The 13,409-nt window shown below is 39.6% G+C and overlaps 1 protein-coding gene across 3 annotated transcripts in view; it reads right to left on the reverse strand.

Annotated features, from left to right (window-relative positions):
• The window catches only part of PBX1 (PBX homeobox 1), a 334,001-nt gene extending 326,775 nt beyond the window's left edge, over positions 1-7,226 (reverse strand). For all 3 annotated transcript variants that reach the window (XM_052636768.1, XM_052636769.1, XM_052636767.1), the window contains exons 1-2: positions 7,008-7,226; positions 3,694-3,767 (exon numbers count right to left, since the gene is read on the reverse strand). In XM_052636768.1, the coding sequence (XP_052492728.1) occupies positions 3,694-3,767; positions 7,008-7,198 (265 nt within the window). In that variant the 5' untranslated portion in view covers positions 7,199-7,226. The remainder of the gene's footprint in view (positions 1-3,693; positions 3,768-7,007) is intronic.
• Positions 7,227-13,409: the final 6,183 nt, after the last annotated feature.

Raw genomic sequence — 13,409 nt, forward strand, 5'->3', positions numbered from 1 at the left:
AAGAATAAAGGAAGGAGAGAGAGAACAAAAGGGCATTAAGTAAGCAAAAAGTAATTTTTTAACATCCTTCAGTTATTTGATTTAACTTCAGAGCAGAGGATGCTCAGAGGAAAATTTGCTGAAAACTGCCATATATAGCTATTTTGTTCTAAAATTTAAAACTATTCACAACAATTACAGCTATTCATTACTATCTACAAACAGTCTCCTTAGTAAATGGCAACCAATATTTTGTGTCTTTTCCTCATTTTTAAACCGGCATGATTTTTGACACAGAAATTTTTTTTTAAATCAAGAAATGTTTAAAAATATAGTTAAGGTCCTTTTAAGAAATTCAGTATGTTTTAATTTTTTTAATTTTTTTTTCTCCTTCTCTCCATCCCATCAACCCCACTACCACCACCTCTACACATATGCAAAACCCAGCCTATTGCTAATATGTCAGAAGACAAGGAATAGTTCTTAAGAAATGAAAGAAAATGAGGTATTAAAAGGTCCAAAACTCTATGAAATCTCTATGCTCCTAGAAGGAACAAGCAGATAAAAGCCACCTCTGAAACATACTTGCTAGAGGTCTTGCAGAGTTTTCTTACTGAGATTTGCAGCCTGAGAATTGTTCAGGCATTCCTTGTTCTTGGCATTTTTATTTAAAAAAGCAAAAAGGTATCAAAATAAAAACTTACCCACATTTCTCAACAAGAAGACACTTGGGTTCTTTTTCTTTTTCCCTGAATATCCCCACAGTTATTTCTGACTAAATACCTGTCAATCAACTGTAATCTAAACGGTGCCGCCTACTTTAGGTGTTATGCGCGTCTGTTTCTTTAAAGTTCCAAAAGGTTGGTAAGACAGTCTTAGCTAGTTTCCCTCCAAATTTCTGAGTTTTCCAATGAAAGTCTTTGACCAAAATCAGAAAAGCAAAATCCGCCAAGGAATGCAAGCCCCACGCTCCTTCAGGGTCCTGACTTCCTTGTAAAGACCTAGGTAAACCCCCTTAGTGTACTCCTGTGAGAATACAAACAGAGCCCACCCTAAATCAAATAACCTCTACAATACTTGTGAAGGAAGCTCAAAAATACTCATTCAGCGTAAAGACTTGAAAGTAACAATAGGGAAACTCCCAAAACAATGAAAGAATGTACATGAACTGATCATCCAAACAATCTTGTCACTAGCTCTGTATCAAGAAGCGGGAGGGGTGTGGGGGGCAGAGAAAAGAGCTCCTACAACTTTACAGACACAATGTGTTGCAGACACATCAACCATATGGAAGATTCGCCAGCTCTCCAGAATGAGGGTGAGGTCGATCTTCAGTAAGTAACCGTGCTTTACAATCAAAGAGTTCTTTTCAGCACACCGCAGTTGTCTCCTACCTACAACACGGAACACTCAACATTCCAGGAGAGGTTTCTTCCTTCTCCTTAATCCTTCTGATACACAAGTTGAGGAACAGGAGAAAGGCCTTTCTTTTTTTCTCTTTTTATTTTACTATTTCTTTTTTTGTACTTTCACCCATAGGTGCCCTCTTAATCCAAAACTTGTGTGTGTGTGTGTGTGTGTGTTTCCCTCTTAACACAGGGTCAGTAATCATTATTTTCAATTTACAGTATTCACTAAACTATTTTTTTTAATATATTATTTGAAAGACAGCATACAAAACCTTAATTTAGATTTTTAAAAAGCCCCAAACATTAATGTAACTCAATAACAGAAAAATTTTAAAACAAAATATATAATCCAACAATAAATTATACATTTAGAGCACGATTCTGACCGACACAACTGCTTCTTATCACCATAGTTTAGGCAATACTCATGTGAGGAGCAAACTCTTGAATCCACACCAGAACCAGATCTATATTTACATCCATTCACCTTGATCTACTGCCCTAGCAGTAGATTTTAATTAGAAGACTAGAATTAAACACTTTGACCACAATATACATTTAAATGCCCTGATAGACTTCCTTTCCATGAAAATCTGAGGGCATCTTAAAAACAGAGTCTCTCTAGACTGAATTATCAAATATGCATTTATAGCTTGATTCTGTATTTTATGAAGCAAGATCAGCAGGAATGCATACCCAATAAGCAACAAATTTCAACAAACCAAATATCCCATGTAAATAAGAATCAGAGAAAAAAGAAACTGAGAAGGAAGAAAAAAACAAATGATAAATATCTACACACTTAGGTTTCCTGCTCCAGGCTAATAGAGAAAAAAAACTAAAAAGTGTGACAAACTGAGAAAGCCCCTTTGATATTTGAATGCACAACCCATACATTTCTTAAAAGGTATATCACAGCTAAAATAATGCAATTCCCAGCTTTGCAATAAGGTTAGGCTTTGGCAAGGAAACCTGAAAGACTTAAAAGATCTGAACATCATTGCTCAGGTGCTTTGTCTGGGATGTCACGCACAACACAAATAACATTCAACAAAGGAGCTGCTTACTAATTTTCCATACATTTCAAGACCCGAGTAATTACATACTTGATCAATGGTCACATCTTGAAACTATTTATTTTTTAAAACAGAAACACAAAGAGCCCTCAAAAAGAAAGCCACCCTGCGTGCCCTCAGAGCCCCTCCTTCCTCTTTTTATGTGTAACTATCAATGTATATCAACTGGGCATGCAATCATATTTATTGTCACTTTCATTCATGTCATGCCCTTGCTTATATGGTTTAGATATGAATTATTGACTGTTACACTCCTTGTTGTAAAAAATAAATAAATAAATAGGGTGGCAGGTACTCCGCGCTGCTCTGCAGCGAGCGACCAAGTCAGAGGCCAGCAGAAGCTCCCGCTTTATATAACCACCCCTCGTTCCTCATCTTTATGCCCTGGCTTCAGACTGCCTTCTCAACTCTTTTCTTTTTACAAGGGAGAGACGCACTCACTTTGGAAAATTAAGGATTAAAATAAACAAACAAGAGGATGTTGCTAAGTGTCCTTCCCAGAGCATCTGTTGTTTAAGAACACCTCTGATTGATGACTGCTATTTTTTAATTGTTGCTTTAAAATTTAAATGCCCTCCTGGGATGTGTTATAAGTGTGTTAGTTCATGATATGAGGTCTAGAAAGTAGAAAAACAACAGAATGAGTGAGCTCGTCACATTCTGTTCTCCTAAACCCAGCGATTCTCCCAGCTATAAAATCACAGGGCACTCAAATACAGATAACCTGATGTTGTGTGACGCGTTCCACAAAGGTATCTGACAACACTCTGTCAAGAACTCTAGTTTGCTGCTTCGTGTAATTACAAGAAAAAAAGAAGAGGAAACTTTAAACACTTTAGCACCCCCATGCCCAACTCCAAAAACAGTGTCTTAAAGATGGGCCAAAATATATTCCTTTAAGAATTAGACTTTTACTTTCATATTTTTCCCCCACAGGCACATCATTCTGTAAATTTCCCTTCAGAACCTCTGTTTTAGCTTCAATTTCAAAGAGGCCAGGAATAGAGTTAAGGCAAGCAAACCGCTAATGTCTGGTAATAACTGTCAAAGAAACTTGGTGCTTTCTGTTCCAGGAAGCAAGGCTACTAGGACTTCCTATTGGAATATGCGATCAATCTTGAAAGTACGTCTATTCTGAAATTTTAATATTTAAATAATGGGTTCCTGATTGCCAGTTAAGTGGTCAATTGGCCAAAGAAAATGCTTAAATGTTGGAATCTCATTCCTACCTGTTTTCTCTTTGATTTCACACAAGACATTAAACAAGGCAGGCTTCATTCTGTGGCAGTTTAAAGCATGTTTTCTGCAAGAAAGAAACAACAACAGAATAGTTTAGGTGGACTCCTGGGATCAAGCTGCTGATAATGCACAGGGGGAAAAAAATCGAGCATTTAGCCAAAATTATAGACCAAGCATAACTCTGTGGCATGCTTCAATTGCTTTATGACTTAATATAAAGAGTCCCGCCATAGAAAAAGAAATAATGTTAATTAGCAGGGAGAGAGCAGGGATTTAACTACAGAACAGAACTAACCTCAATTATGCTCATTTAGGAAGAGTTTGGGGTTTTCTGTTTTGTTTTGTTTCGTTTTTTATGAGTAGTTTAATCCAAGTGGAAGTCTTAAACCAATAATCCTATCCAGGGCAATGAAAACACAGCAGAGTCAAATGCACGGGTTAACAGTTTTGTATAATCTACGCAACCACCATAGCCTAGGAGCTGTCTGCTTCTCAGTCCGTGTGTGTGTGTGTGTGTGTGTGTGTGTGTGTTTTCAAATTTAATTCATCCATGTGTTTGAATTCATTCTGCAGATGCCCCTGTATTCTCATAAACACAAGATGCTTGAAAGGTCTTCTGAGCAGAACTGTCAATTTATAAAATTTCAGTCCCCAAGTTAAAGAGTATGGAAATGCATTGCCAGGGGGCAAACATACCCATATGGGGAATAGATTCATTTCTCTGCGTTCACATTATGTCGCCTGTGCACACACGGCTTATTTGCAGGTGTTGAAATTCAATTATTTACAATTAGGACCTTGCACCCATTGGGGGAAAAAATAAATACAATTCTGCCTTTTAGATTAGTGATTTACCTGGTTCTCCTGTGTGTCTGTATACAGCATGCACTTAAGGACCAAAACAATACCTTTCCCTTGATTTTACTCTGGAAGCACTTAACAGAAGGATATTGTTTTGGAAACAAAATACTGATCACATCAGCTATTAGTTAAGGGAATTGTGTTGACTAACTAAAATGAATGTATAAAGATAAATGGAAACCTCTGGCACTCAAGACACATGCAGTTCTTTTTAAATTCCTTTCAAAGTTAAAAAATAGATACACATCCTGAGGAAGGGAAACCAGAAGCACGCTCTATCTACTGTACAGTAGAAGAGTCATAATCTCAAAATTCAAGAGTATCAAAATAAACATTGTGTCTAAAATACGAAGGGTTCTCTATATAAATAATAAATGTACATTATGAAGATGTGACTAAGGAAAGGAAAACCCAGTTAAACTATTTGCTGAGTTACATTGTTTAACTAAAAAGAAAAGCTTAGTGGTGATTTAGTTCTGGTGTAGGGTGAGAAAAATGGTGAAGAAGACTTTATGGTATCAAAGATTTCTTTCTGAGCCTTTTAAAGGAGTTTTCATTAATTGTATTCTTATATAAAGGCCCAAATACAAAACAAATAACAACTACAAAAAATTCTATGCAGCTTTGCAGAAATATTGTATTGCCAAGCACGTCCATGGGGTTGGGTTATAGAGAACAGAAAATCTCCCTATCCCAAAATTGTGTCTGATTCTCTTAACATTTAGGCCATTAAAAGGGTGAACCCGCCAAGTCACAGCTGTCCTCAGTAGTACAAAAAGGAGCGGGACTAAACATCAGAAAAGTGGTGTTTCTCAATGCTACCAGCCCCTTCGGCTGCACAAACTTGTTATTAGAGGCGTTTATTGGTATGTCTGAGTTTATTTTTCTGGAACAATGTAATGGAGAAATCTGTTCCAATTCAAAAAGAGATTGCCAGTGGGAAATCTTCCATTGACCCTACCTATTAGCTTTTCTCCGGATAATAAAATTCCAAAAAGGCACCAAATTATTTTTGAAAACCTTCCTCTATTAAAAAAAAATAAATAGCATAGTTCCAGTCTCTGAACCTTTCCAAGTTTTCAAGCACCCATAAACCTCAGGACTTTTGAGTTTACATGTTGCATGTGCTTAGAGTTAAAATAAGAGTGTAATTCATATCATCCTTGAAATTGCTTCTTCTCATTTTCTCAATTCAAATTCCCATTTCTCTGAAACAAAAATACATATAATAATGTCTTCTTCATAGAACTAAGTCTTGTGAGGTAGAGAAACTGTGTACGTATTACTTAAAAAACCAGCTACTTCTGAGATTTAATAAAGCTGGGTAACTGGAAAGACATATGTGGCCATTAGAGTGTCTTAAATTCTTCTTTTCAAGATCGGCCTTGGGCAAGCAGTTGGTGGGTTGCCATTTAGTTTATGTTTTGTTTTTTTAAAAGAGAATTTACTGTAAAATCCTAGAGTGGAGAACTATATACTTGGCAGTGGATTAACTGAGAAGCTACACAGCTTCTTTATAATGCTTCCTTAATGAAGATCTTTGTGTCCTATAGGATGGAAATATATAAAATACACATTTGCCTTCATTTCTATTTTACTAGCATCTAAGTGGTCCTGAAAGAAGCATGGGAAAAAGAGTATGCCTGATTCCCCCCCGCCACCCCTTTTTAAAGAACCATACATTCTGTGCCACAGAAGGGTAGTAACCCTCTCAAAATAAGAGACAATAAAGTTACACTACATATCCGAGTCTCTAAAACCGAACAAACATGTTTAAAAGCAACACTATCTCTTCTTTACATCAGCCTTTTTGAAACAATTAAATGAATGCAAAATATTTTCTGGATGGCTGACAACTACTGACAAAGAATTACTCTGCTTTTTTTTTTTTTAATATGGAAAGGGGGAAAGATAAAAATTAATTTTAGAGGAGTACGTCCACACAGAAAATTCAAAGCTTCTGATTTACGTAAGGAGTCAACTATATTTGCAAATAAAGTGTTCATGGGACATTTTATTTTGTAATGTTACGGAGTCCCTCAACAAGAAGACATGCAATGCTGTTCAAAACTTGACAATTCTGCTCTCTCTGATACTTTTTTAAAGCAGTAAAAAGTGCCGAGGGCCGCTTTTGGATCAGTTGGCAGTATTTTCGGCTTGCCTGAGTGTTTGTGTGGATATATATGAAGATCTCTATATTCACACACACACAATATATGAAAATATACATACAGACAGCCACATCACCGCATGGGAGATTGCACTTTCGATAACAACGCTCCTTCAAATTTTACTCCTCCGCCATATAGTTGCTCGTCAAAATGGGCCAAGGAATAACATTTAAAAAGAAAGCGCTGTGGTGATTCGGTTCCCATTGTTTCCCCCAGCGAGAGGGAGAAAAACAAAAAACCCCAAGAAAGGAAAAGAAAAGCCTCCATCTCACCTGGCCTGCGCCTCATCCAAACTCTGGTCTGTGATGGTCATAATTTGCTGTAAAATGTCTCCAATGTCCTGCTTCCTCCCGCCCTCCCCCTCGGTCCCTCCGGCCCCATCCTGCAAGTGCTGGGACAGGCCGGGGTGTCCGGCCATCCCGACCCCAGCATGGGAATGCATCAGCCTGGGCTGCTCGTCCATCTCCAAAGGCAACGGCAGCCCCCGGCTCTTCCTCTTCTGCTCCTCGGCTCGGCTCCTGGGAAGCACCAAGGCTTTTTATCCTTCAAGCTGTCTTCAAATCCTTTTCAGGATAAACAGAGAAGGGGGAAAAAAGAAGACCAAAAGAAAAAAAAAAAAAAAAAAGAATCCCTTTGCCTCTTTAGAGGATGGTGGGAGGATGGGGAGTGGGGAGGGGGAGGGGGGCGTGAAGGGGTTGCGGGGTGAGGGTGGGGATAAGGACTGGTGGGGACGGGTGTTGACTCCAAAAAAAGCAAGAAAAATAAACCACCTTCCCACTTGACGAAAAGAAATCAGAGCTGGCTTTTGGTTTTTCAGTCCGTCTCCTTTGCAAGGCAGAAATGGGCTCCCGGCGCTTAAATCTGTGGCTTAATCCTTTTGCAAATATGCATCGGCCGGGAGAAAGGAGAGGAAGGCAGGGGGATTGCAATGCAAACTTTCCCCCCCCCACCCCCCGCTACCCCCCACCCCCACTCCGGGCCAGAGTGATCTCAAAGGGGGTGGGCTGTTGCAAAAGCCAGATCTCCCCCAGCCACGGCGGCAAGGCAGAGCACAGAATCTCTCCTCCTCCGTGTCTCTGCAAACTCCAGCAGCCCCGTCAGCCTCCTGCTTTTGTTTAGCTCAGGCTCAGGACTCCAGAAACATATACAGAAAAACCACAGCCTGAGAGGAGGAGGAGAAGGAGGAGGAGGACGAGGAGGAGAGAGGAGGGGGCCGAGGAAAGGGGGGAGGAGGGAGGCGGGGAAGCCAGGAGGCGGGGGAGGGAAGGAGAGAGGAGGGCACTCGTAGCCCCGCCCCCTCCCCTGATTGGTCATTGGAGAAAAGACAGGCCCCTCCTCCCTCTACTTTCCTCCCTGCGCCTCCTCCTCGGCCTCCTTCGGCTCCTCCTCGCCCGGCGCCCTGTCAATCAGAGTTCAGAGGTGGGCTGGGAAGGAGGCCGAGCTAACACCGAGTCTCCAGTCCTTAAAGGTGCAATGATACCGTAGCGCCGGCTCGGTTAGTACGTTCCCACTTTTCCTTCCTGCCTCACTTGGATTCCGTCCTTGAGAAAAATGTGGCTCTACTTAAATACAAACGTATAAAATTAACACGAAAGAATATAGACAGTGTGGGTCTCCCCTGCAACCGGGTTTTTTTTTTTCCTGTAATATTGCCGTTTAAAAGTTGATCTTTTTAATTCGTTAGACCTCAGGGAAACTGTTGTGAGCCAAAGTTTGTCAGCACGAAGTTGTTATGAAACACAATCGAGCTGTTAATATAATTAATAATGATCTCTAATAAATGGCATATGTAAAAATAGATTAAAAAGAACAATCACAATAGAGCTAAAAGGAATACTGAACCGTAACATTTTGGTTGCATGGAAACTAAATTATGGACTGTTAAACTAAATAATGCTGAAAAAAAGACTAATAAATAAGTTGACCAAATGAAACTAATTCAACATCTCTCTTTCCTTTCTCCCTGGGGGAAATTAGTTATTTGGCTTAAGTACTTAATAAAGAAATGCATTATCACAGTCTGGTTCTAGTTTTTAATATAGTTTAATAAGCATTATTAACTGGAATAAAGAGCAAACTGACATTTATTGAATGCCTACTATGCACCAAGTAATTTACATGAGTTATCCCCAAGACATTTCTGAGAGTTATGGATTATTAGTTCCACTTTACAGGGAGGGAACTTCAAACTGTTAAATAACTTCTCTGAGTCCCATAGTTATTAAGTGTCAAGGAAGGAGTGTCTCCATCTAACAGAAATGTATAAATAGTGTAAAAATTAGTTATGTACTCATCATGTTGGAAATGGGATTTATTTCCCTTTCGATGCCATTTTCGATGTTTTTTTAAGATGCTTAAAATAATACACATATTGAAACACACTGACCCAAATTAAAAATAAGTAGGAGAGAATGAAAAAAAAATTAAATAAAATCAGGGGAAAATCCTAGTAAGAACCTCACAGCTCAAGTTCAATTCTGTTACTCTAGGTAGACCATCAGTTTGCCTCCTGTCTTAACGTCTGGCATGTAAGAGAGGAACTCTGACTGAGTCACAGTGGCCACAAGATAAAAGAGCGTATGAATTGTTTCGGAAAAGGCAAGTATAGTGTTTTGGAATATAAAATATTATACTGTGTAGATAGTTCTCTTCCTGGATGACAGTGTAGCCAAAGGAAATGCATTGAACTTCTACAAACCTAAGTGTACTTCATCTGCAAAATAGATTGTAACCTCATCAGATGCGTTGAGATCCTCAACTAAAATGTTATTCTTTTTATCAGTCCAACCTCCTTCCCAATCAAAACCAAAAAAACAAGTTTTGCAAGATAAGGAGCTGAGCACTTCTCAAGCTCCTTGGTATTCTTTGGCGTAGGGGCATGCAGCAGGGAGTGTTAATTGCAATTCAGATGTCATAGGACTTGAAACAACTGTTCTATCCACGTATGTACCGTAACTTGTTAAATGGGTTTTTTAATCAACACTAATACTCTTCAAATCACATATCAATCACAGTGAACATGAGTTAGCACATACTTGACAATGTGCTGAAGTTATTGTGATGAAATTATCACATCTTAAAGCATGAAGTAACCCACAGCCTATAAGAAATCAGTATGAGCAAGTAATTAGAATTACTAAAAATCTAATAAAAGTTTACTAGATAATGTACTAGAAAATGTACCACCAGTACCATTGTCATCTAGGAACATTTTAGTAGGAAAATAAAAAATGTACACAACAATAATATAAATGATAGTATTTATTAAGTACTTTACAAGGATTAGGTATATTCAAGGTGCATTATTAATTTAATCACCACAATTGTTTGGCCGGAAAACCTATGCTTTTTTAGTGTTGCCAACACTATGGTGTTGCCAAAATACACTTTAATACAAAATAAATGCTATAGAAGGGATGCTACACCTTAGATATCCATGAAAGTTTGAGATAAGGGGATAATTCCATTAGAATGATTAAAAGATTTTGAGGTGGCTCTGAGGGATGAGGGCTTCCCTGATAGCTCAGTTGGTAAAGAATCCGCCTGCAATGCAGGAGATCCCGGTTCGATTCCTGGGTCAGGAAAATCCCCTGGAGAAGGGATGGATTACCCACTCCAATATTCTTGGGCTTCCCTGGTGGCTCAGGCGGTAAAGAATCTGCCTGCAACGCGGGAGACCTGGGTTCGATCCCTGGGTTGGGAAAATCTCCTGGAGAAGGGAACAGCTACCCACTCCAGTATTCTGGCCTGGAGAATTCCATGGTCCATGGGGTCACAGAGAGTCAGACACGACTGATGGATCCAGGAGATAGTGTGAATGAATGTGATAGAAGCACAGGGTTCTTCAGGTTCAATGGAAATGATTAGAAAAGTATAATTGTGAGGACTCTGAGCAGCAGCTATTGTGTTTTATCTGGTGTATATTAGGGAGTCCCTGCGGAGAAGGCAATGGCAACCCACTCCAGTGCTCTTGCCTGGAAAATCCCTAGGACAGAGGTGCCTGGTGGGCTGCAGTCCACAGTCCACGGGGTCGCTAAGAGTCGGACATGACTGAGCGACTGCACTTTCACTTTTCGCTTTCATGCATTGGAGAAGGAAATGGCAACCCACTCCAGCGTTCTTGCCTGGAGAATCCCAGGGTCGGGGGCGTCTGGTGAGCTGCTGTCTATGGAGTTGCACAGAGTCGGACACAACTGAAGCAACTTAGCAGCAGCAGCAGGAGGGAGTCCCTGATAGGTTTCCCCGGTGGCACAGTGGTAAAGAATCTGCCGGCAATGCAGGAGATGCAATTTCGATCCCTGGGTCAGGAAGATTCCTGAAGAAGGGAATGGCAACCCACTCCAGTGTTCTTGCCTGGAGAAATCCATGGACAGAGAGAGGAATCTGGTGGGATACAGTCCAAAGTTGGACAGGACCGAGTGACTAACACAGAGGGAGCCACTGAGAAAAGTTGTCTTAAAAGGGGGAACAGATATTTATTCTCAGAGAAGCAATGGAAAAACAGGCATAAAGAACAGACCTACGGAAATGGCGGGAGGGGGAAGGAAAGATGTATGGAGAGAGTAAAATAGAAAATTATAATACCTTCTGTAAAATAGGTAGCCAGTAGGAATTTGCTGTATGACTCAGGGAACTCAAACAGGGGCTCTGTGACAGGCTGAAAGATGGGGTGGGGAAGGAGATGGGATAGAGGTCTCTGAGGGAGGGGACATGGGAGTACCTTTGGCTGATTCTTGTCGATGTATGACAGAAAACCACAGTATTCTGTAAAGCAATTATCCTTCAGTTAAACAATTTGAAAAAAAAAGAAAAGGAGGGGGACAAAAAAGTATGTCTTAAGAAAAATTATCTGCTTCCCCAACACAAAATCTGAGGCAATGAAATAAGGAAGGGGAATTAAGAAAGTGGCAGTAGAAATGGGAAGGAAAGGACAATTATGAGGAACATTTTCAAGAAAGAGCCAATAGAACTTAATAATTGATTTTATGTGGTTTTGTGATTTTATTTTAAAGAAAATGTTTTCAAGCCTGGGTGAGAAGAATGCAGTGGCACTAACAGAATAATAATAATATCTATAGATAGAAATTGTTAAATAGAGATTGAGCTTCAGCACATTACCACTTAATTTTAACAATTTGACACTTAATTTTAAGAACATCCTTGTAAGGTTATAATCTCCTTTTTGCAGATGAAGAAACCAAGTTTCCTAGAAGTTAAATTACAGGACAAAGTATGTATTTAAAAGTTCCCTTATTTTTAATACTTCACAGAGGACCAAGGAAGTTAACAGGTGATACTACCAAAGGCGAAGCAGGATGGAAATTAGAATCTTCTATTTGCAGTTTTAAAAAAACTTTTTAAAGTAGATTCTGAGGAAAAATTTGCATGTGAAATGTATATACCCTATGGGTTGTGGTGAGGGAGGATAATGCTTTTTTGTACCTTCCATGCCTCAGCAGTGCTTTAATTCTAATAGATATTTATTAAATATGTGTTGAAAGACTGAGTGATGAATAATCATGCTGTATTTCTTCAGAATAATAAGTCCACTGAGTCATGCTTTAAGGACATTACATGAGTCATTACCAAAATTTGGCTAACTAGCAAAGTAGTTCTCAATCTGTGCTTATTCTAATGTCTACAAAGTCATGTTACCATCTTTACCTCTCCTACATCAGGATTTTGTTTATTCTAAGGATGGTCTTTCAAACTTCTTTAGAAGTCCATTGGCACAAAGTCTCCCCTCCACTAAGGGATGGAGAGTGCAGTGCAAGAGGAATGTGCAAGGACCCTGGTTCTTTTCCGAGAAAACAAAATGATGTCAAAGACATGGGTCCCCTGGCATAGTCAGCAAAATAACTTCACTACCACATGGTGTTACGTTCAGTTCAGTTCAGTTGCTCAGTAGTATCCGACTCTTTGCGAACCCATGGACTGCAGCATGTAAGGCTTCCCTGTCCATCATCAACTCCCGGAATTCGCTCAAACTCATGTCCATTGAGTTGGTGATGCCACACAACCATCTCATCCTCTGTCATCCCCTTCTCCTCCCACCTTCAATTTTTCCCAGCATCAAGGTCTTTTCCAGTGACTCAGTTCTTCACATCAGGGGGCCAAAGTACTGGAACTTCAGCTTTAACATCAGTCCTTCCAATGAATATTCCGGACTGATTTCCTTTAGGATTGACTGGTTTGCTTGCCTTGCAGTCCACGGGACTCTCAAGAGTCTTCTCCAACACCACAGTTCAAAAGCATCAATTCTTCAGCACTCAGTTTTCTTTATGGTCCAACTCTCACATCCATACATGGCCACTGGAAAAACCATAGTTTTCACTACAAGGAACTTTGTCAGCCAAGTAATGTCTCTGCTTTTTAATATGCTGTCTAAGTTTGTCATAGCTTTTCTTCCAAAGAGCAAGTGTCTTTTAATTTCATGGCTGCAGTCACCGTCCTCAGTGATTTTGGAGCCCAAGAAAATAAAGTCTGTCACCGTTTCCATTGTTTCCCCATCTATTTGCCATGAAGCAACGGAACCAGATGCCATGATCTTCATTTTTTGAATGTTGAGTTTTAAGCCAGCTTTTTCACTCTCTTCTTTCACTTTCATCAAGAGGCTCTTTAGTTTTGCTTCACTTTCTGCCATAAGGGTGGTGTCATCTGCATATCTGAGGTTA

This window comes from Budorcas taxicolor, chromosome 3 (assembly GCF_023091745.1).
Source record: "Budorcas taxicolor isolate Tak-1 chromosome 3, Takin1.1, whole genome shotgun sequence".
NCBI classification, from domain to species: domain Eukaryota; kingdom Metazoa; phylum Chordata; class Mammalia; order Artiodactyla; family Bovidae; genus Budorcas; species Budorcas taxicolor.